General features: G+C 45.6%; 1 protein-coding gene across 1 annotated transcript in view; it reads right to left on the bottom strand.

Annotated features, from left to right (window-relative positions):
• Positions 1-3107: 3107 nt before the first annotated feature.
• The window catches only part of LOC120044647 (voltage-dependent calcium channel gamma-2 subunit-like), a 69683-nt gene continuing 47656 nt past the window's right edge, over positions 3108-25134 (bottom strand). Inside the window, exons 2-4 of the mRNA XM_038989322.1 lie at positions 21988-22071; positions 5312-5452; positions 3108-3670 (exon numbers count right to left, since the gene is read on the bottom strand). Of these exons, the coding sequence (XP_038845250.1) occupies positions 3108-3670; positions 5312-5452; positions 21988-22071 (788 nt within the window). The remainder of the gene's footprint in view (positions 3671-5311; positions 5453-21987; positions 22072-25134) is intronic.

Below are 25134 nucleotides of genomic sequence, written 5' to 3'. Positions count from 1 at the left end.
TAGAGACCACTATATTACTCCCTCTTCATGAGCCATGCTGGATAGAGAGACCACTATGTTACTCCCTCTTCATGAGCCAAGCTGGATAGAGAGACCACTCTATTACTCCCTCATCATGAGCCATGCAGGATAGAGAGACCACTATATTACTCCCTCATCATGAGCCATGCAGGATAGAGAGACCACTATATTACTCCCTCATCATGAGCCATGCAGGACAGAGAGACCGCTATATTACTCCCTCTTCATGAGCCATGCTGGATAAGACCACTATATTACTCCCTCTTCATGAGCCATGCTGGATAAGACCACTATATTACTCCCTCTTCATGAGCCATGCTGGATAGAGAGACCACTATATTACTCCTTCTTCACGAGCCATGCTGGACAGAGAGACCACTATATTACTCCCTCTTCATGAGCCATGCTGGATAGAGAGACCACTATATTACTCCCTCTTCATGAGCCATGCTGGACAGAGAGACCACTATATTACTCCCTCTTCATGAGCCATGCTGGATAGAGAGACCACTATATTACTCCCTCTTCATGAGCCATGCTGGACAGAGAGACCACTATATTACTCCCTCTTCATGAGCCATGCTGGACAGAGAGACCACTATATTACTCCCTCTTCATGAGCCATGCTGGACAGAGACCACTCTATTACTCCCTCTTCATGAGCCATGCTGTACAGAATGACCACTATATTACTCCCTCTTCATGAGCCATGCTGGATAGAGAGACCACTATATTACTCCCTCTTCATGAGCCATGCTGGATAGAGAGACCACTCTATTACTCCCTCTTCATGAGCCATGCTGGATAGAGACCACTATATTACTCCCTCTTCATGAGCCATGCTGGACAGAGATACCACTATATTACTCCCTCTTCATGAGCCATGCTGGACAGAGAGACCACTATATTACTCCCTCTTCATGAGCCATGCTGGATAGAGAGACCACTATATTACTCCCTCTTCATGAGCCATGCTGGACAGAGAGACCACTATATTACTCCCTCTTCATGAGCCATGCTGGACAGAGAGACCACTATATTGCTTCCTCTTAATAAAAAATACACAAACACAGCCAGTGTTGCCACAGCCTCAGACCCTTTGGTTCCACTCAGAGGGCTGCTATTACGTGTCTGCCTCACACACTCACGTGTGCTCGCATAAACACACACACGTTCATGCTTGCCACACACACACACACACTCACCTCATTGCAGAGAAAAACGGGTGCATCAGGTCCTGAAAGGGATGCTTTTAGGGCGGTCGTGTAGAAAGGTGTCGTATATAATTTCTACATGGATAGCTCCAGCTACAGAGTACTGGTTTTATTGCAAACCTGTGTTCCCTTTTCAGGAATGTCATGTCCTAGAAAGACACCACGCGGTGATGTGTCTTATGTGCTGTTTTATCTTTACAATCATGGTTTCTCCCATACTGTAGCCTAAAGACAGAAACATGCATGTTAACACAAGTGTACGTACATGGTAGAGAGTAGAGACACACAGAGAGACAGTGTGAGAGTGTATCAGACACATAGAAGTTAAGTGTAAGTTAAGTGTAAGGATACAGTAGGTTAGAGACACAGTGAAACAGGCTGATTTGTTCTCCGAGGATTGGTATTTTATTCATCAGGACTTGATGCATCCAAGTAAAGGATCATTCGGTTTTGGCACCTTTAAAGATTTCATTTTCAATTTGAGCAACACATTGAAAATCAAAAGAAACAAAGAAATGACTAAGGCTGTGTGAATTTGAAAAATAAAATACATACATATATATATATATAAAGAATTAAACCAAACCATTTTAAAAAATCTGTTTTTGTTCAATGTAGATTGTTTGGTTTCTTTCACAAAAGCATAAGATAAAATGAAGTAAATAAAAAAACATAAGAGAAAAAATACTCATGAAACATTACTGGTTTAAACGTTCGCGTCATCACTTTTTCCCCCTTCTAATTATCATTATCCTTTAAAACTTAAGTTTCTCAAGAGCAGATTTGCTGTAATTTTATAGCATGCATTTAATTTCAGAAAATTTGATTCACTTAGCTTCTCTTGTACTATTTCATATTTATCTTGTTGCTTGCCTTTTACGCAAGTATTTATTTTTGTATTTGGCGTCCTCTTCTTTTCCTCCCCCTCTCCTCCTTCCTTTTTCTTCGAGAAGTCGTGTTTGGAGTCTTTTTTTCTTGGTGTGAACTTTGACCCCATTGTTGTTGTTGGTGGTTTCTCTTGAGGGGTTCAACACTCCCATGACGACCCCCCCCAAAAAGAAAGCGAACAGGGACTCAGAAAAAGGCGAGAAGGTTCTATTAAAATAATCTCTATTTTTCTACTGTTGACTGTCTGCGTCTGTCTCTCGTCATGTTTCAGCAGCTCTGTCGTGTAGTGTACCTACAGTACTTTCTCTCTGGCTCTGTCATCCTTCCAGCAGATCCTAAAAGAGTCTTTTCTCGTGTTACCAACAGCACTTAGTTTAGGTTACATGTTTATTTTTTTGCTTCAGTAAAGTCTGTATCTCTTGATTATTAACTTAATAATTTATTTATAAAAGTTATACACATATAGTACCTTTGTTAGAGTTTACAGACTGGGGTAATTCTTACTGAATCCCAAGCTGCAAAAATTCACAGTTTTAATGCAGAAAATAAATAAATGAATAAATATGACAACAAATCAGAGGCATATGGCAGGTGGTATGATGGGAAAGTACAGCAGCTTGTTGCACCACCAAAACTGTGGAGTCAAACTGTCGAAACCAAAAGGTTATGAAATCATGAATCAAATTTAAATCATAACCCTCCCTTTCAGTGTCCCACCCTCATCACCCATCCCCACCCATAAAAATGACTCAGTCTCTAAGGACAATCTGCCCCATTCTCCCAGTACTACCATTTACTCCAAAGGAAGTCAACAAACCTCTTTAGACTCTCTCAACAATGGTAGATGGGAAAATCATACAGTTGAATGAAATAAAATCATCAATCTCTATAAACATGGAAACTCATCCTGGCCTATGGTATATTAGAGACCTGGGTGGGGGCCTCCCTGTCTCTGCTCCCCTGGGCTCTGCTCTCAGGGCTCCCTCATACGGGCGTGGTGCGGCGGTTGGCTGTGTTGGTGTTGGCCGAGTCTTTATCCTTCTGAATACAGTTGTGGACCTGCAGGAAAGTATGGTCCCTCTCCGAGTTGTAGGTGGCGGTCGGCGTGCCCCCGGCCTTCAGGGTGTCCCGGGGCAGCGTGTACATGGAGATCTCTGTAGAGGGCAGCGTGTACATGGAGATCTCTGTAGAGGGCAGCGCGCTGAAGCCCTTGAGGCCCACAGGCGAGGTGTCGCGGGAGTGCGAGGGGTCTGTGGACCGGGAGGAGGAGCGCGAGCGGCGCCGGTAGCGGTAACGGTAGGATGGGATGCGTGTGATGGCCGAGGCCTGGAGGTAGCCGGCAGCCCTGGCCCCTGCCCGGAGCTGCCGGTGGCGGTCGATGAACATGTGCACTGCGAGCACGCCCACCATCTCGGCCATGATGAAGGAGAGGGCGCCGAAGTAGAAGGACCAGCCATAAGAATAACTGTTCTTCTTCGAGTCCGACTTGGACGGGTCGCCCGCGTTGGCTGATATGTAGACGATGATGCCGATGATGTTACTCAGGCCTGAGGGAGGGGGGTGGAGGGTTGGGGAGTTGGAGGGGCGAGATGAGAGAACAGAGGAATTATGCAATCAGTTAAGACAGGACATTTACCTTTTCTAGGCATACCACATATGCAGTAGTCCTCCATGAACCTGTTCTACAACTGAGTGCATCTATCCACCACAGTGAATACGCCATTACCAAGACAAACCTTTTCAGACAAGTACCACGGACTCACCAAAGTATAATGTACATACATACTGTACTTCTCACTGTCAAAAATATGACTGAATACAACCCAGAAATATGACCCAAGCCAGAGCCTCTGCCCTTATAGTGTTTAAGAACAAAGACTGAGATCCTGAGTCAGATCAGTTGGGACAGCACATAACATGATCATACATCTGATTCACATAGGGATCACAACCTATGATAGGGATAATAATCATATACTCATATACAAAACATTAGGAACACCTGTCCATGACATAGACTGACCAGGTGAATCCAGGTGAAAGATATGATCCCTTATTGATGTCACTTGTTAAATCCACTTCAATCAGTGTAGATGGAGAGGAGTCAGTTTAAAGAAGTATTTTTAAGCCTTGAGACAGTTGAGACATGGATTGTGTATGTGTGCCATTCAGAGGGTCAACGGGCAAGACAAAATATTGAAGTGCCTTTGAATGGGGTACGGGAGTAGGTGCCAGGCGCACCGGTTTGAGTGTTTCAAGAGCTACAACGTTGCTGGGTTTTTCACACTCAACAGTTTCCTGTGTGTATCAAGAATGGTCCACCACCCAAGGGACATCCAGCCAACTTGACAGAACTGTGGGACTCACTGGAGTCAACATGGGCCAGAATTCCTGTAGGACACTTTCGACATCTTGTAAAGTCCATGCCCCATCAAATTGAGGCTGTTCTGATGTTGAGGTCTAATGTTTTGTTACTCAGTGTATATACATCTACTTTGACTGTAGCGTTTAGTCACGGAGAGAGAGAAGTGTGTGACACAGTAGAGCTGGGATGATGGATCATTGGGAAAGTATGTCAGGGACACCATATTTTTAGAGTTGAATCCCAATGGGTAGCTTCTAGCCCAGCACCCAGATCAGGAGAAAATACGTGAATAAAGAGGGAAGAATGGAGTGCGTGACTTGTGGCTGCTGCTGAGTGGAGGCTGAGAGCAGTACTGGGGATGACCAGCAGAGAGAGAGAGACTGCTTGTGCACTGCACCTTAGCTGGATTAGTCAACAGTCTCTTCTTTGCTGGACTTACATCCATCTGTACAACTGTTCTATGTAAGTGAACCATAATAACATTGCATGTTAGTGACTAAAAAGTAGTGACTGAAAACATTTGCATTTGTGTACACTTTGTATCAATGAAACCAACTAATTTTAAGCTAGTCTCCCTAATTTAACACCTAATATCCCTCTCCACCATAGTAACTGTTTCTCTCTTTCTTTTTCCCAGTCTTCCTTCCTCTCTTCCTCTACCTGCCCTAGATACACACCCCTTCCTCTCTCTCTTCCCCTCTCTTCTCCTCTCTCTCTCTTCCTCTCTCTCTTCCTCTTTCTCTTCCTCTCTCTCTTCCCCTCTTTCTTCCCCTCTTTCTTCCTCTCTATCTCTTCCTCTCTCTCTCTTCCTCTCTAGACTCACCTGCAGACACAAAGAAGATCCCTGCGCTGAGGATGATGTTGTGGCGTGACTTGTAGAACTCGCTGGCAGCTATACACAGGCCTCCCATGAAGAGCAGGATGACACTGAGGATGGGGAAGATGCTGGAAGCTCGCACCGCACCTGAGAACAGATAGACGACAGGAGAGGAGGAAAATAAAAGAGAGAGGGGGGGGGGGGGGGCAGGGGGGGTTATATAGGGATAGAGAAGAAGAGAGAGATGGGATAAATAAAATGGTAAATATATAGAGAGAGATAGGAGAGGAAGAATAAGAGCAGGGAACAGTGAAAAATGAGGGAGAGAGAAGAGAGAATGTAAATTAGACTCCCAACATCAGCTCCCTATCTGAGCCACATCATAATCAACACTCCATCAGCGCTGTGAAAGTCTTTATCAACACCAGCCAGTGAGTGTATCCCCTCAGTGAGCCTCTGTTACCCAACTTTATGTAATCACGCCACCTGACTACACACAACACAACACTCAGTTAGCACACACAGCTCCCCAGGTTGGAGCGTTGCATTACGCCATGTCATGTAGTGCAAATGACAATAACTCCACCAGAGCTCCAGGGGCCTAGCCTGTGGGGTGATGGGGGGCAAAGCTCTTCAAACCAAGCTCACGTCCTTGGCTGATACAGGTACGGATGACAGAGCAAGAACCGAAGGGTTGAGGTACTGATGACAGAGCTAGAACTGAAGGGTTGAGGTACTGATGACAGAGCTAGAACTGAAGGGTTGAGGTACTGATGACAGAGCTAGAACTGAAGGGTTGAGGTACTGATGACAGAGCTAGAACTGAAGGGTTGAGGTACTGATGACAGAGCTAGAACTGAAGGGTTAAGGTACTGATGACAAAGCTAGAACTGAAGGGTTGAGGTACTGATGACAGAGCTAGAACTGAAGGGTTGAGGTACTGATGACAGAGCTAGAACTGAAGGGTTAAGGTACTGATGACAAAGCTAGAACTGAAGGGTTGAGGTACTGATGACAGAGCTAGAACTGAAGGGTTGAGGTACTGATGACAGAGCTAGAACTGAAGGGTTGAGGTACTGATGACAGAGCTAGAACTGAAGGGTTGAGGTACGGATGACAGAGCTAGAACTGAAGGGTTGAGGTACTGATGACAGAGCTAGAACTGAAGGGTTGAGGTACTGATGACAGAGCTAGAACTGAAGGGTTGAGGTACTGATGACAGAGCTAGAACTGAAGGGTTGAGGTACTGATGACAGAGCTAGAACTGAAGGGTTGAGGTACTGATGACAGAGCTAGAACTGAAGGGTTGAGGTACTGATGACAGAGCTAGAACTGAAGGGTTAAGGTACTGATGACAAAGCTAGAACTGAAGGGTTGAGGTACTGATGACAGAGCTAGAACTGAAGGGTTGAGGTACGGATGACAGAGCTAGAACTGAAGGGTTGAGGTACTGATGACAGAGCTAGAACTGAAGAGTTGAGGTACTGATAACAGAGCTAGAACTGAAGGGTTGAGGTACTGATAACAGAGCTAGAACTGAAGGGTTGAGGTACTGATGACAGAGCTAGAACTGAAGGGTTGAGGTACTGAGGAGCATTAAGGTGTTGAGGATGGAACCCACAGGTGAGACTGAATGTCGTGCTGAGGTCTATAGAGCATAGAGGAAATACTTCAACCTCCTCAGGTCACCCTTGCCCATCCTTCCTTCCTTCTTCCTTATGCCTGCCTCCTCTCTCACTCCCCCATCCTCCCTCTCCTCATATTCTCTCTCTCCTGTTTAACATGCACACTTAAACTTTCATCAGGCTGGTTACATTTTTTCCACCACTTTTTCACTACTTCACCTTGCCTATCCGCACGGCTGCCACCTCAGCACTTTCCCCAGCTTCTCCCCAAAATGCTGACGCCGTCGCCAGGGCTGGGTGGCTGTCCGCTGAACTCTGCCGCCTGCACCTCCGCAGGGACCCGGGGCTCCTGGCGGCCCAACTGCCTTCCCTGCCTACCTGCTGCCCGCCTCCGTCCCTTCCCCTCTCATCCTTCCTCCATGCCCTAACGCGCCACATCACACAGCCTAAAATCCCCTCCATGCACGGTAGGGGAGAGGAGAGCCACAGTGAGCCCACAGGCACCCTGGGAGATGGCAGTAGCAGCAGCAGGCCGACAGCTGAGGAGGACTGGGCCAAGTGGTGGCCACGGCTGGCTGGGTCACCATCACTCACTCACCCTCCACTGGGCCCATAACAGTAACTACAGTAAGACTGGAGACAGGAGAGACTGAGGAGGCCCTGTAGGGTACTGAGGATGGATGTTCATCAATACTGTATTGTTACTGTATGTGGTTGTGGAGTTATGTATTACTAGTAGGAAGTGTAATTTGTGTTTTATGCCATTATTATTTGAAGTGCTGTATCTCTTTCTTCAATCTCTCTCTCTCTGTCTCTCTCTCTCTCTCTCTCTCTCTCTCTCTCTCTCTCTCTCTCTCTCTCTCTCTCCCTCTCTTACCCTCTCCCGCTCTCTCTCTCCCTTTCCCCTTCTTTCTTTCTCTTCATCCCTTCATCCTCCCTCTCACTGTCCTTGGAGCAGAGGGAGTAGTGGGGTGTAGAGTTACAGGTGGCGTGGTGATTAAATATGAAGTTGTCCTGGGAGTTAACCCTGCTCTTTTGTCCCCCTTCTCACACCTCCCCCTCCTCCCTCCATCCCTCCAATCCGGCTCACGTGAACCCTGGAGATATTAAAATGGCCAGTCACTCTACATTACCTGGGAGAGGGCAGAGGGGCTCTTTCTCATCCATCAGCTTCATTTGCACCGACAAAAGAGGGATAAAGGGCCAGACAAATTGTATTGATTGTTGACAGAGAGAGTTTGTAATACTGCAGCTCTCAAGGTGACGCCAATGTGAAGGAAACCTCAGAGAGAGAGAGTGAGAGAGAGAGAGAGAAAGAGAGAGAAAGAGAGAGAGAGAGAGCGAGAGAGAGAGAGCGAGAGAGAGAGAGAGAGAGAGAAGAGCCAGCTCAGTGGTTGCTAGGTAAGTTTGCCACGTTGCGTAAAAAAAGTTGAATAATTTAGCTCTTTGGTATGTTCAGCTATCATTTGGGCCTTGTTAAAAAACGAATGTCATTCTTTATTAAATGCATTGCTACATTTAATGTGCTTTGAGTCAAAGATTTAAGAATCACTTACTGGACTGAGAAGCAGCTGGACTCCCAGGCAGAACTCCCTAGGTTATGACCGCAGGGGGAAATCTTGAAAGCAACTATAGTATAGACTTTCGATGGGGAGCTTTTCAAGGGCAAGAGAATGGTATCAGTCAGCCCAGAGTGCCTATGTATTCTCTTTATATTACCCACCATGCTTAGCAGCGCACTCCTAAGTGCACTGACCTTCACAGTAACCTCCCAGCATGCTGTGCCTTCCCTCGGTTCAGGATGCCGTTTGCTGCGCCAAGTGCCCCTGGGTTTGGCTAAGCACGCTCTACCTCCGAAATGAAGAAAGGCTGGGTTCCCTGCAGATCTCTTACGCCAGAACTCACTCTATTTTACTATAATGTTGAATATGTCGGTGAAGTGTTCGCTTAGTGGATGTATGAAATTCAGACAGGTGTTTTTATGAGGGCTCCTGTTCCTTCGTTCCAGTGAGGGAATGAGTGAGGGCTGGAGATGGAAATTCTCGGAGGGAGACGGAGAGATAACTATGCCCCAAGGCAGTGAGTGCTGCTACCTCCACCCAGTGAAAAATACCTCAGTGTTGCCAAATATAGGAAGTTTCACATCTTCCTTGGTTCTTTTAAGCGTCTGTCAGGGGTTTGGCTCCAGCCTGGAGGGGTGTGTTTTAACATGGCAGATAACCTGCGGGACGCTGGACAGACAGACAGTGTTCTCCAGCTGAGTAAAGGATTGATTATCACAGTAAGTGAAGGTTCCTCTCCACAGTCATGCCAGTGTGATGTGTGGCTAACAGTGGGCTTTAGTGAACAGTAGTAAGATTTGTGTGAGTGAGAGTAGATGGATTTCAGATTGAGAAACTGCAGTTGTGTTTGAACAGCTCAATTCAGAGCACTTCTGATAAGCTTTCCCTAAACTTTCAGGTGTAATGAAACACATACAGTACACTCACTGTAACAGCTCAACATAATCTATGAACCAACAACACACCGTATGCAGACTAAGTGTCCTGTGATTAGTTATCCTACTGCGGCAGGTACAGTAATATCCCATTATCTGAGTAGGACATTATTCTGACTTTGGGCTGCTGGGAGGTGGACTATGGACCCTGTCCTGGGAGGTGGACTATGGACCCTGTCCTGGGAGGTGGCTGTGGGGACTCTCTTGTGTCTCAGAAAGCTGGAAAACAATGACCCTGTCTAAATGAAAGCGTTGACCTCTCTGCTGATAGCCAGAGACAGCGGCGACCTCGGTCGCGTCTTGTGTTTCCGAAGTCACTCTCGGCGACGCGGCACATGAAAGGCGGAGTGCTAATCGAGAATGCGCTCTGGAGCCCTGTGATTATCAGCCAGGTCACCGTTTTGATTTGGGTCGAGGTCACTATCAAAAAGAGCCTCGCCAGGGCCCACTTCTGTCTGTGTGGGTCGCCTGGGACCTATTTGGGGAGAGGCATCTCTGCCTCCTCACCTCGTCCCCTCCCTGTGTTCTCGCTAAGCCCAAAGCGTTACCAGACAGGCTGGTTATTAAAGTAGTGACACACAGCAGCCCTATGTTATCCTGTCCTTTATCAGCTCCACTACCACATACCCTCCATCCTGCCTCATTAGACAGACAGAAAGCAGTCCTGCCTGGGATGGATGTGTCCCTGTCCCTGTCCCTGCCTGTCATTGCTCCTATTAGGATGGGAAAGGCGTAGTGATGACTAATAGTGGCTTGCTGGAGCTGCCCTGCCCCGCCTGTCTGTGAGTGCCAGTGTGCGTGCCAGTGTGCGTGCCAGTGTGCGTGCCAGGCTGCCCGCAGAGATACAGAGCTGGTGTGCGCTGTATTGATTGGCACAACTACAGTTTAGGCTGGCACCTGGGCAGCTGCAGTGGCACTCCTGAACACTGACGGACCCCGTTCTTACACACTACTTCACGCAGACTATTGTACACATATGTAACACATCAGTGTCTTTACAGTATCTAACCACCTCTCCACACATGCTGATCACCTCATAATGAAGTAGTAGGGGAGAGTGTGCTGATCACCTCATAATGAAGTAGTAGGGGAGAGTATGCTGATCACATCATAATGAAGTAGTAGGGGAGAGTGTGCTGATCACCTCATAATGAAGTAGTAGGGGAGAGTATGCTGATCACATCATAATGAAGTAGTAGGGGAGAGTGTGCTGATCACCTCATAATGAAGTAGTAGGGGAGAGTGTGCTGATCACCTCATAATGAAGTAGTAGGGGAGAGTGTGCTGATCACATCATAATGAAGTAGTAGGGGAGAGTATGCTGATCACATCATAATGAAGTAGTAGGGGAGAGTGTGCTGATCACCTCATAATGAAGTAGTAGGGGAGAGTATGCTGATCACATCATAATGAAGTAGTAGGGGAGAGTATGCTGATCACCTCATAATGAAGTAGTAGGGGAGAGTATGCTGATCACCTCATAATGAAGTAGTAGGGGAGAGTATGCTGATCACATCATAATGAAGTAGTAGGGGAGAGTATGCTGATCACCTCATAATGAAGTAGTAGGGGAGAGTATGCTGATCACATCATAATGAAGTAGTAGGGGAGAGTGTGCTGATCACCTCATAATGAAGTAGTAGGGGAGAGTATGCAGATCACATCATAATGAAGTAGTAGGGGAGAGTATGCTGATCACATCATAATGAAGTAGTAGGGGAGAGTGTGCTGATCACCTCATAATGAAGTAGTAGGGGAGAGTGTGCTGATCACCTCATAATGAAGTAGTAGGGGAGAGTATGCTGATCACCTCATAATGAAGTAGTAGGGGAGAGTATGCTGATCACCTCATAATGAAGTAGTAGGGGAGAGTGTGCTGATCACCTCATAATGAAGTAGTAGGGGAGAGTATGCTGATCACCTCATAATGAAGTAGTAGGGGAGAGTGTGCTGATCACATCATAATGAAGTAGTAGGGGAGAGTATGCTGATCACCTCATAATGAAGTAGTAGGGGAGAGTATGCTGATCACCTCATAATGAAGTAGTAGGGGAGAGTATGCTGATCACCTCATAATGAAGTAGTAGGGGAGAGTATGCTGATCACCTCATAATGAAGTAGTAGGGGAGAGTATGCTGATCACATCATAATGAAGTAGTAGGGGAGAGTGTGCTGATCACCTCATAATGAAGTAGTAGGGGAGAGTATGCTGATCACATCATAATGAAGTAGTAGTGGAGAGTGTGCTGATCACCTCATAATGAAGTAGTAGGGGAGAGTATGCTGATCAGCTCATAATGAAGTAGTAGGGGAGAGTATGCTGATCACCTCATAATGAAGTAGTAGGGGAGAGTATGCTGATCACATCATAATGAAGTAGTAGGGGAGAGTATGCTGATCACCTCATAATGAAGTAGTAGGGGAGAGTATGCTGATCACCTCATAATGAAGTAGTAGGGGAGAGTGTGCTGATCACCTCATAATGAAGTAGTAGGGGAGAGTATGCTGATCACCTCATAATGAAGTAGTAGGGGAGAGTATGCTGATCACCTCATAATGAAGTAGTAGGGGAGAGTATGCTGATCACCTCATAATGAAGTAGTAGGGGAGAGTATGCTGATCACATCATAATGAAGTAGTAGGGGAGAGTGTGCTGATCACCTCATAATGAAGTAGTAGGGGAGAGTATGCTGATCACCTCATAATGAAGTAGTAGGGGAGAGTGTGCTGATCACCTCATAATGAAGTAGTAGGGGAGAGTATGCTGATCACATCATAATGAAGTAGTAGGGGAGAGTATGCTGATCACCTCATAATGAAGTAGTAGGGGAAAGTATGCTGATCACCTCATAATGAAGTAGTAGGGGAGAGTATGCTGATCACCTCATAATGAAGTAGTAGGGGAGAGTATGCTGATCACCTCATAATGAAGTAGTAGGGGAGAGTATGCTGATCACCTCATAATGAAGTAGTAGGGGAGAGTATGCTGATCACCTCATAATGAAGTAGTAGGGGAGAGTATGCTGATCACCTCATAATGAAGTAGTAGGGGAGAGTATGCTGATCACATCATAATGAAGTAGTAGGGGAGAGTATGCTGATCACCTCATAATGAAGTAGTAGGGGAGAGTGTGCTGATCACCTCATAATGAAGTAGTAGGGGAGAGTATGCTGATCACCTCATAATGAAGTAGTAGGGGAGAGTGTGCTGATCACATCATAATGAAGTAGTAGGGGAGAGTATGCTGATCACCTCATAATGAAGTAGTAGGGGAGAGTATGCTGATCACCTCATAATGAAGTAGTAGGGGAGAGTATACTGATCACATCATAATGAAGTAGTAGGGGAGAGTGTGCTGATCACCTCATAATGAAGTAGTAGAGGAGAGTATGCTGATCACATCATAATGAAGTAGTAGGGGAGAGTGTGCTGATCACCTCATAATGAAGTAGTAGGGGAGAGTATGCTGATCACCTCATAATGAAGTAGTAGGGGAGAGTATGCTGATCACCTCATAATGAAGTAGTAGGGGAGAGTATGCTGATCACCTCATAATGAAGTAGTAGGGGATAGTATGCTGATCACCTCATAATGAAGTAGTAGGGGAGAGTGTGCTGATCACCTCATAATGAAGTAGTAGGGGAGAGTATGCTGATCACATCATAATGAAGTAGTAGTGGAGAGTGTGCTGATCACCTCATAATGAAGTAGTAGGGGAGAGTATGCTGATCAGCTCATAATGAAGTAGTAGGGGAGAGTATGCTGATCACCTCATAATGAAGTAGTAGGGGAGAGTATGCTGATCACATCATAATGAAGTAGTAGGGGAGAGTATGCTGATCACCTCATAATGAAGTAGTAGGGGAGAGTATGCTGATCACCTCATAATGAAGTAGTAGGGGAGAGTGTGCTGATCACCTCATAATGAAGTAGTAGGGGAGAGTATGCTGATCACCTCATAATGAAGTAGTAGGGGAGAGTATGCTGATCACCTCATAATGAAGTAGTAGGGGAGAGTATGCTGATCACCTCATAATGAAGTAGTAGGGGAGAGTATGCTGATCACATCATAATGAAGTAGTAGGGGAGAGTGTGCTGATCACCTCATAATGAAGTAGTAGGGGAGAGTATGCTGATCACCTCATAATGAAGTAGTAGGGGAGAGTGTGCTGATCACCTCATAATGAAGTAGTAGGGGAGAGTATGCTGATCACATCATAATGAAGTAGTAGGGGAGAGTATGCTGATCACCTCATAATGAAGTAGTAGGGGAAAGTATGCTGATCACCTCATAATGAAGTAGTAGGGGAGAGTATGCTGATCACCTCATAATGAAGTAGTAGGGGAGAGTATGCTGATCACCTCATAATGAAGTAGTAGGGGAGAGTATGCTGATCACCTCATAATGAAGTAGTAGGGGAGAGTATGCTGATCACCTCATAATGAAGTAGTAGGGGAGAGTATGCTGATCACCTCATAATGAAGTAGTAGGGGAGAGTATGCTGATCACATCATAATGAAGTAGTAGGGGAGAGTATGCTGATCACCTCATAATGAAGTAGTAGGGGAGAGTGTGCTGATCACCTCATAATGAAGTAGTAGGGGAGAGTATGCTGATCACCTCATAATGAAGTAGTAGGGGAGAGTGTGCTGATCACATCATAATGAAGTAGTAGGGGAGAGTATGCTGATCACCTCATAATGAAGTAGTAGGGGAGAGTATGCTGATCACCTCATAATGAAGTAGTAGGGGAGAGTATACTGATCACATCATAATGAAGTAGTAGGGGAGAGTGTGCTGATCACCTCATAATGAAGTAGTAGAGGAGAGTATGCTGATCACATCATAATGAAGTAGTAGGGGAGAGTGTGCTGATCACCTCATAATGAAGTAGTAGGGGAGAGTATGCTGATCACCTCATAATGAAGTAGTAGGGGAGAGTATGCTGATCACCTCATAATGAAGTAGTAGGGGAGAGTATGCTGATCACCTCATAATGAAGTAGTAGGGGATAGTATGCTGATCACCTCATAATGAAGTAGTAGGGGAGAGTGTGCTGATCACCTCATAATGAAGTAGTAGGGGAGAGTATGCTGATCACCTCATAATGAAGTAGTAGGGGAGAGTATGCTGATCACCTCATAATGAAGTAGTAGGGGAGAGTATGCTGATCACCTCATAATGAAGTAGTAGGGGAGAGTATGCTGATCACATCATAATGAAGTAGTAGGGGAGAGTGTGCTGATCACCTCATAATGAAGTAGTAGGGGAGAGTATGCTGATCACCTCATAATGAAGTAGTAGGGGAGAGTATGCTGATCACCTCATAATGAAGTAGTAGGGGAGAGTGTGCTGATCACATCATAATGAAGTAGTAGGGGAGAGTGTGCTGATCACCTCATAATGAAGTAGTAGGGGAGAGTATGCTGATCACCTCATAATGAAGTAGTAGGGGAGAGTGTGCTGATCACCTCATAATGAAGTAGTAGGGGAGAGTGGGGTAAGGTGAACCTTTCTTACATTCAGCATCTCTCCATCAAGGGAAATATAGTATTCATTCTAAGAAAGATATCTACATATATTTCAGGATGTTGCGTATCCCTAGAAATAATTAGAATTCATGTAAACTTTACAGTTTTGAAAACAAAGCTTGTCCAAAAAACTGGTCTCTTGGCACAACTTACTTCGGGTACGGGGTAAATTTAGCTGCGGAACAGGATAAGTTAAGCCGCCTACAAATGTCTGTACTGAATGAAATATTACCACTACCTTTTTAAAATCATGTCTATCTTTATTTCCCAAACACAATTCAACACAATCACAATACCTTTTTTTGTATTTTAATAATTTTAAGCATCTTTTAAGACAGGCTGAACACCTAACAAACACTTTTAACATAGGCCCTGTTGTTACTTCATATCCAAGCAATAATTCCTTGCATTATGTCTGGAAAGAAAACACTTAAATTTGCTCAACTTACCCCAAGGAAAACATGACTATATTAGCCCACACAGCTACAAACCTCTAACACAATAAATAAATTAGACTTGGTGTTTTTTGGACTGAACTTGCTTACCACTTTTTCCATGTGTTTTTTTCCTTCACATACTCCATGAAATGATGACCTCTTCCTAAATATTTGGTCATATGAGACATTTTGTGTATGGTGTCTTAGAAACAATGGTGGCTCAACTTACCCCACTCTCCCCTACCAACACTACCCAACACAGCTCCAGAGTGACTCACAGTGACTCACAGCCAGGGATCACTCTATTGCATTAACGCCACATAACACATATTCACACTTAACATCATGTCCATTTACCAGTACATTGCCAGTTTATGGCTTCAGCATATAAACCAAATAGTATGTTGTATACACACAAAAAAATGCACGCATGCATGAACGCACACACACACACACGTACATACACCAATAAATATGCAACGAGTTCTCTTGACAAAGGCATCTCTTTGAACCTTCTCTCTCTTCTCTCTTCTCTCTCCCTCTCTCATTGACAGCGTTGTGAGAGGAAATTAGCATTGGCTCTTAATCAGCCTCCTCCAGCACTGAATGTGCTGATGTGCAGGACAGGGTCATGCTAATCAGGTGCCTCAGCTCCCAGGCACATTGATTTAAAACTACAAACACTTATTAATCCAGCCCCGCCCTTCTCCTCCTCCTCCTCAATACTCAGCCTCAACCAAGAAGCCTCCTGCAGGAGGCTGGTGAGGGGAGGATCGCTCATATTAATGCCTAAATGGAATGGTATCAAACACATGGAAACAGCGTGTTTGCTGTGTTTAATACCATTCCATTTACGCCGTTCCAGCCATTACTATCCTCCTGTCCTTTCAAATTACCGTGCCACCAGCCGCCTGTGACACACATATGCACACAAAGTTATCATATGCCCTCAGAGTTTCACACAAGCATGTGTATGCACACTCTCACACTACCCCTATACACGTACACTCTCTATATGCACACAGCCAAAGTTTATTTTTCTAAAAATAAATCTTACACGGAAAAGTACTTTATGACATAGGCCTACAGTGGTCTGCATGCTCTCTGACACTGCAGTCCCCCACTGAATATCGCTCTGTCATACTAACATAACATATCACACAGCAAAATCCCTATCCACACACACCCCTCACACACTCATCCACACACAGACTGGTCACTGGAGCACGGTGGAAAAGAATCTGGGCCGCCCGACACATTGAAGTTCCTTCACATGACAGGACTGCTCAGACAATTAAAGACCACATTTCAATTACTGTAATTACCCTCCACTCCACTGCTGATGTCCCCATAGATCAGGCCTGCCCGTCTGCCTGCCTGCCTGACAGCACTGTGCCATAGCTAGCTGCTCTGGGTTAGCTTAGCACCAACAGCCCAGAATCACTACTCACTCTGTTATCTTAGCATTGACACAGTAGCCTACATAATCACTGCTGTCTGTGTTAGCATATCTTAGCCTTAGCGTTTACACAAACAGCATAGTAGCCCATAGACTAACACAGGGTAGAGGAGGCCCTATTAGTTTGAACAAACTGAACAGTAACCCTGCTTAGTATGTTAGCTAGCTTAGCAGCCAGAAAAGCATGATTAGTAGCCCAGAGCACAGGGCAGAGGAAGCTCAATTTAAAATTAGCCTGGTACAACAGTGAATGGCATGATAGCACAGAGGGATGCTCCAATACATATGGATAAGACTGGTAATACTGTGGTTTATGTCACGATACGCCACTGTTAGCATAGTACCACAGCACGGACTAACATGGGTCAATACAGAGAAACTCTGCATTCAATGTGGATATGTCAATGTGTGTGTGAAGGAAGGCTAACAAGTGTCCATATGCAGTCACAAATAACTGTTGTGTAATCTCTGTGTTACTGTTACTGTCCCTTTGTTTACGAGATACTGTACATTCTCTCACCTCTGAGTTTATAAGAGCAGGCTTCCATATTTCCAGCCTTAATGAGATGTGTAGTTAGAGCGCTGGTACTTGCTCGCTCCACCAGTGTCACTCATGATTAACACATTATCCTGATGACTATCCTCTACCGAGGCAGTGGAGGTCATGTGGTGTGACCCTCCCTCTGGTCCAATGGCTGTGACCATGGTCCACGGTCCTGGCCTCAGGTGGAACCGGCGTGACCCACCAGGGCTCAGGGCCGAGCGACCGGCTGCCCATCCCCCCTCTGGAGCTGGTGCTGGAACTCTCATGCTGGGCCACAATCAATGATCTCCCCAATGTCGCCTACACCCCCCATCACCCCAGAGCCCCCACTGTCCCACCCCTGCTGCCCTACATGCAAGCCCCCTGTGTGTGTCCTACCCCAGACCCATTGATTTTATTGGGCCAGATTAGGCCAGAATCCAGCCCCCCTCTCTGTATTAACTATGTAGCTCATCACACCATGCTCTGACCCCTTGTGAACCCTGGCTAGGATCCACAAACATGAGACATCTTTACCACAGACTGCCATCATTGTCACTACTGACAGAACATCCACTATAGCTACAACAAGACTCACAACGTATTTTCTACTCAATCTGACTCTCTGTCTCTGTCTCTCTCGCTCTCTCTCAGTGTCTTTCTCTCAGTATCTCTCTCTCTCTCTGTATCGCTTTGTCTGTATCGCTCTGTCTGTATCTCTCTCTCTCTCTCTATCTCTCTGTATCTATCTCTCTGTATCTCTCTTTGTATCTCTCTCTCTCTGTATCTTTCTCACTAAGGATCTATCTCTCTCTCTCGCTCTCGGTATCTCTCTCTCTCTCTGTATCTCTCTCTCTCTGCATCTCTCTCTCTCTTTCTCTCTGTATCTCTCTCTCTTTCTGTATCTCTCTCTCTCTGTAACTCTCTCTCTTTCTGTATCTCTCTCTGTATCTCTCTCTGTATCCCTCTCTCTCTCTCTTACTTTCTCTCTCTCTGTATTTCTCTTTCACTCTCTGTATCTCTCTCTCTTTCTCTCTCTGTATCGCTCTCTCTCTTTCTGTATCTCTCTCTCTCTGTATCTCTCTCTTTCTGTAATCTCTCTCTCTGTATCTCTCTCTCTCTCTTTCTGTATCTCTCTCTGTATCTCTCTCTGTGTGTAAGTGTGGTTATCACAGTAATGTATTTAGGTGTTCTAGTTCCTCCTGCATCAACCGTTTCTTGCATAACTGGGTGTTTTCTTTTACTCCTCTCTTCTCTCTCTCTCTCTTTCTCTCTCTTTCTCTCTCTGCTGCTTAGCGCCCAGTAGAGTAGTGGATGATGGGAGCTCGGACACGGCATGATCTAAAAACCCACTGGCGCTTTAGTATGCCTCAGCTGGGTTATATAACCGTGTGTGGATGTGTGAACCGCCTGGCTATGGGGAGAGCCGAGGATTCACAGTCACTACAGTCACTACTGCAAAGCAGCTTGCTACTGTGTGTGTGTTTAGGGATGTCTGTGTGTGCTATGTGTGTGTCTGTGTGTGTTTGTGTCTGTGTGTCTATGTCTGTGTCTGTCTGTGTGTGTTCAAGTATGGGGGAGGGGTTGTGCACGTACGTATTCAAGAACATTCTGTGCCTTTCTTCTGTATATGTCAGATTTGCTCACTTCCAATACTGGTGTAGGCTGGTGTACTGTGAGCTAGCAGGTGCTGAATCACAGGATTACATACATCATAGACGAGTCCCCTCAGTCTGAGTGTGAACTCCCTCTGATGTCACTTCCTGTGGGTTTTTACCTGAGGTGACATAATCTTTATTGCATAACCCTTCCCCTCTCGTTCTACCCTGTAAGTGGCTGGCATACTCTCTCTCTCTTTGGTCTCCCTCCAGATGCTCTGTGCAACACCTCATTATGGAAATACCAGCTGTGTGTCCTCCACTAAAGTCAAATGGGCTAAGTATATAAACAAATTCCCTTCACAGACCACACCAGCCTGGCTATGATGAAACAGGCAGCGGAGATATTAAAGCTACAGTATGACATCCACCTCTCTCTGAACCTGTCCCAATGTGGCCCACTGTACCCTCATGACCTCACCCTGCCCGACCTTCACAGAAGAGAACACACAAATGTAACACAAACATACAAACGCAGACACACAGACACACAGACACACTGAGTGGCCTGAATGGGGGCTCACTTTGTCACTAAAGTACAGAGGTACAACTCCAGACTAAAAGACATGCCAGTCACAGACGGGTGTTAGGGGAGAGAGAGGGAGAAAGAGAGAGAGAGTGATAGAGGCCTGACCTATATAGGAAGGAGGCTGAAATATTTATGGATGTGAGTGTCCTAATTGGCAAGCAACTGGGAGCACTGCGGCCCTCTCGTCCAATCACAGAGCAGGAAGCGGTTAAAACACACGCGCACACACACACACACACACACACACACACACACACACACACACACACACACACACACACACACACACACACACACACACACACACACACACACACACACACACACACACGCGCATGAGTGCATGGTCTGAGGTCCGCAGTGTCACCTCGCCCCTGCGCCCTTGTCAAGGCCAGTGACTTCGGGCACCTCGTTAAGGCCCAGCTTCGCTAGGGCTGATCCGGCTTCGTTAAGGCTTCATCATCGTTAGAATCATTACCAGAGCTGTTATCATAACCGTCCTCTCTGGCACATATGGACGAGCACAGTCGCTCAGAGCGTTAAGTCAAACACGGCCTAATTGGCTAGGCTTCATCTCCAGGACTGGCAGTAACACGCACTGCTCCGCTCTCCTCTTCTCTCAGAGTGGGCTTCAATTACTGTCTGTTCTGATGGAGACCAGGAGATGAACACAACCTGAATCCAGTTCAGTTGAGCATCACTGGGTGGGGGAAGGGAGGGGTCAAATGTCTGGAGCATTGTTAAACAGGCGTGGGGCCGAGGCACTGCTCGTAACATGGAAATGTGTGCTAATCAATTGGATCAAAGCATTGATCCACCCAATGGGTTGTTTGTGGTAAAATGACATTTTCCTTTTCCTACATTTTGATTGAGAACTGTTCAGGGGAAAAATGAGGGGACCTTGCAGCACTTTTTGAATGTACTAGGTCAATATGCAGAGGTAGTGTTAGTTTAACTTATTTGTTTGAATCTCTCAATACTGTGTTGAAACTGTGTATTGTTCTATGAGCATCGTACCATTCACAGTCTCACAGTCACAGGAACCTTGTGAGATGCGGGAGACATGTTTTGATCCCAGTTAGTCCCAAGAGAAACATGAAATAGGGAGTGGAAAGGCTTTCCTTAGAAGGGCTGTGACAGGGCTATTTAACTACAGTATGTTCTTAATGGGGCCAAATTGCAGTTTTTGTGACACTCCCTTCTAACAAGGCCTGCAATCATCATAGAGGGAAACAGAAGGCATGACCATGTTCCAGAGAGTCTTTCAGGAATGGGGTCATAAGAGCTCATAGCCAAAACGGTTCAAATGCTAGAGCCAAATTCATAGGATTTTTTTTTATTCAACATGCCACATTGACTTCAGAAACCGGCAGAAGCTTCTGTTTATCACAGTGAGCGTTTCAATCTATCTGTTCTCCTCTACTTTTCCTGGCTGGCAAAGTGCCAGGATGTTGTCTCTGGTTTTGAATCTGAATTTAGAGAACTGAACTTAAAAACTTAATCTAAACGCATCTGAGAAGTTTAATATATAAAACTTTTATAAACTTGAAATGATAGTTTGTAAACTTGATACACAGATAATGAATGGAATATCTATCATATTGAAACTGAGTATATAAATATTGAATTTGAATATTCAATTAAATGTAAATTCAATTTTAAAACTGAATGCAATATTCACTCAATTCAGCTTCAAATCATGAAATACAAGTTTGTGCGTTACAAATTCAAAAATACTACATTCAAATTCAATATCCTAATACAAATTCTAAATTATGGAATTCAAATACATTTTCTGTTGGCACTGAAATCATGTAATTTTAGGATTGTTACCGCAGCTTGTTTGACACTCATTTCCATGTCTTGCTAGCAGTGAGGAAAACAGAGCACAAATCAATGTGGGGAGTTTACAGGGTACACAGTGGACTGTAATACTGCACGTTACGTTACATATGGCAGGCAGTAAAAACAGCCAGGAGAGGAGCAGTGGTGCCTGGTAGAGTTCAGACCAGACAGACAGGCACTCACTAAAAGCAGGATACAGTTTAGAGATATCTAAAATAACACACAGGCCCACCAGAACTACTGTCACTGTATTGACTGTCAGAGGCTGGGTGGGGAAAGTGGGCTCAAGTAATAAATATGAACAAGTTGTCAGTTGAGGTAAGAGGACGCGTTGTTGGCTGATTTCTGTCCCCCCTTGTCACCTGATTGAAGGTTACCTCATATTAAATACTACCCTCTCTCAACAAGATTAGAAAGTACACAGTTGTAACATTTGTGTAGTATTTGTGTAGTACTTACACTATTCACTACAATACAGTATCAAATGCGCAGATGAGATGCCCAGACCACACTTTCCCTTGAGGCTCACTGGTTCCTCTGTACTGTAAAAGTGAAAGCCAAAGAGAGGAGACTCACGTAAGAAGTACTCAGAGGGGTCCGCTTCATAGTCCGTGTCCTCAGGAAAGTGATCTATCTGTTTACACATCCCTTTAAAGTTCCCTGGAGGAGAAACAAGAGAGAAAACACACAGGGTCAGAAAAGCAGTCACAGAGGAAAAATATGAATAGAATCAAGAGAAACGCCATGGTAACACAAAGAGTGACATGAGTCAGTTCAAACCCATGTAGGTATGAGTGTACAGGTAACTGCCAAAATAAAGGAAACACCAACATAACATAACAACGTAAAGAAAGAGCTTGTGATATCCACAGGATGCGTTGAATAGAACAGATGAATTATTTTGGAGCAACACAGCACTTAAGTGAAGGTATTGTACGCCTGCAAGAAGGAAGGGATGGTGAGACACGGGAGGAGGTCCAGTCATGAAGGAAGGGAGGGATGGTGAGACACGGGAGGAGGTCAAGTCATGGAGGGAGGAAGGGATGGTGGGACACGGGAGGAGGTCAAGTCATGGAGGAAGGGAGGGAGGGATGGATGCGTGTTTTGTGGATACCTGAGCATGGAGGAATGGAGGAGGATGTGGATCCAGTTCCGGTGTGTGAAACATATGGGCCAGTGATTTGTTTGTGTGGGCAGCAGAGAGATGAATATATAATGAGTGATAGGATCCTGGACATTTAGTCATTACATCCATTCTAGATGGCTGCTGTTTTGCAAGCTCCGACCCAACTTAGCTATTTTGTGATTTTTTTGTGTATATATATATATATATATTACGTTTACCCCTTTTTCTCCCCAATTTCGTGGTATCCAATTGGTAGTTACAGTCTTGTCTCATCGCTGCAACTCGCGTACGGACTCGGGAGATTAGAAGGTCGAGAGCCATGCGTCCTCCGAAACACGATCCAACCAAGCAAAACTGCTTCTTGACACAATGCTCGCTTAAGCCAGAAGCCAGCCACACCAATGTGTTGGAGGAAACACCGTACACCTGGCGACCGTGTCAACGCATGCCCACCACAGGAGTCGCTAGAACGCGATGGGACAAGGACATCTCTGCCAGCCAAACCCTCCCCTAACCCGAATGATGCTGGGCCAATTCTGCGCCGCCCCATGGGTCTCCCGGTCGCGGTTTTTATCTGACTGGATAATAATATGTCCCTCTCACTTCTAAAACCAAAGTTGCGCCCCTGCCTGTATGTATGTATGTATGTATGTATGTATGTATGTATGTATGTATGTATGTATGTATGTATGTATGTATGTATGTATGTATGTATGTATGTATGTATGTATGTATGTATGTATGTATGTATGTATGTATGTATGTAAATGTAACACAAAGCGATGTTAGGAAACATGAAGATGAAACTCCACAGAGGAGTGGGCGCTCTGCCCTTCTCATATGCACCAGGGACTGGGTTTCCCTAGCCCAGGCAGCACATGCCCTGGTCTGGCTTTGGTGGTCATGCGAGCCTGAGGTTGCTAGTCAGAATGGAGGCCTCTCTGGCAGCAGGTGCGGCTTGTAAACAAGAGTGGCACAGCTGGTGAGACCTGGAGCGGCTCCAACTGCTGTGCAATGGGAACCTCATCTCCTAATGCTCATTCATTTGGCTGACGCCTCAGTGCCCAGGCTGCCAAGTCACTCGCTCTGTCCTTTCAGGAAGCAGCCTGCCTGGCCTGTCCTTCTTCCCACTTCCCACTTTTCTCTATACTTTCATCCCTCCATTCCTCCATGCTGTGGTACCACAGAAGGTCCATCCGTGATGGGGTCGCTCAGGGTTGCACGGCGAAGGAATCACCCAATACAGAGGTCATTACTGCACCCCTGCTGCCGAGGAGGAAACAGACGAGGAGGAAGCCGACGCCGGGGCATGTGATTGGGCCAGATTACTGTCTCATTAACTTATTCATCTCCTTCTCCCTCCAGTGTCTGTCTAATTAGGTGAACAGGTGTTTGTTAGGCGGTTGCCAGGTGTTGCCGAGGAGAAGATGGCGGGAAGGCAGGATGGATGCCGCGGGTGCGGCTGGGTGGGGCGCTGGTTTTGTGAATGGACCCCACGTACGGAGAATTGACCCCCGGCGAGAACCGCTCGGATATGAGAGCGACTGGTGTCTGAAGGAAGAGCTATCAAACAGACTTAACACTGCTCTTCCTTCTGTGCACACTGTGTGTGGTAGGGCTCACAGAAGGCTGAGGGGAGACCGTGTTTGATACCACAGAGGTAACTGTCTGAGGGTAGTTAAGGTTTCATCAGAGGAGAGTTTGTTGTGATTGTTCCAATGTCATTGAGTTTTGACCGAGCGGTTGGCAGAGGCCATGCTAGGCTGGAGTTTGGCCGCAGCAGAGGAGTGTGGGAACCTCCGTGTGAAACACACACTAATCCTTCCTCGGTGGACAGAGTCCAAAGTGCTGACGGTGTGTGTGTGTCCACTTCTCTCTCACCTTCCCTAGCTCTGGCTCATAATCAAAAAGCACTCATTGATTTCCATCAACAAGCTCTGCGGCAATTAACAAGAGACAGGGAGGAATATATGGGAAAGAGGGAGAGACAGAGGAAGGGCAATGAACAGAGAGAAGGTTGAAGTCCAGAAGAGAGGGGGATAGATCTGCTTCCATTGTCACACTTTCATCATTGTTGGATCGAAACTCATAGGCCTAAAAAGCACATCAAACTCAGTGTGCGACTCTTCCCACCACTGACACCACAGAACAGCCACTGAGCCTCCACAATAAATAACACCTATCAAGAAGTGGGTCAAATGCAGTGAAGGAGAAAAATAAGGAATATCCTGAACTCTTTCATTTCAAATCCATTTCAATAAGGATACGACTGTTTATGTAGTTACACAGCACAGTCACCACGGAGTTGTCGGAACAAAACTTATAACATTGAGAACACAGCATCCACCCACAGTGCACCACGTGTCTTTGTCTTATCAACAGCTGACATCACAGAGTGGGAGTATGGTATAGTTAGCTGGCTGTCACGTCCACAGTTGTGTCATTTGTTCAAGCAGCTGCAGAGAGTAGCCTATTGGGGGAACCACTTCAATTAGTGCGCTGAAAGATTTATGTGATACTCCAAACTGTCCTTTTCTTGTCAGACATGTAAACTCAGCACGCTGGTAAATGTTTTATACTAACATTTTTATTTTTCA

The sequence above is a fragment of the Salvelinus namaycush genome, chromosome 3 (genome assembly GCF_016432855.1).
Source record: "Salvelinus namaycush isolate Seneca chromosome 3, SaNama_1.0, whole genome shotgun sequence".
NCBI lineage: Eukaryota > Metazoa > Chordata > Actinopteri > Salmoniformes > Salmonidae > Salvelinus > Salvelinus namaycush.
Note: the sequence above shows the minus strand (reverse complement) of the source record. Positions and strands in the feature narration are given on the sequence as shown.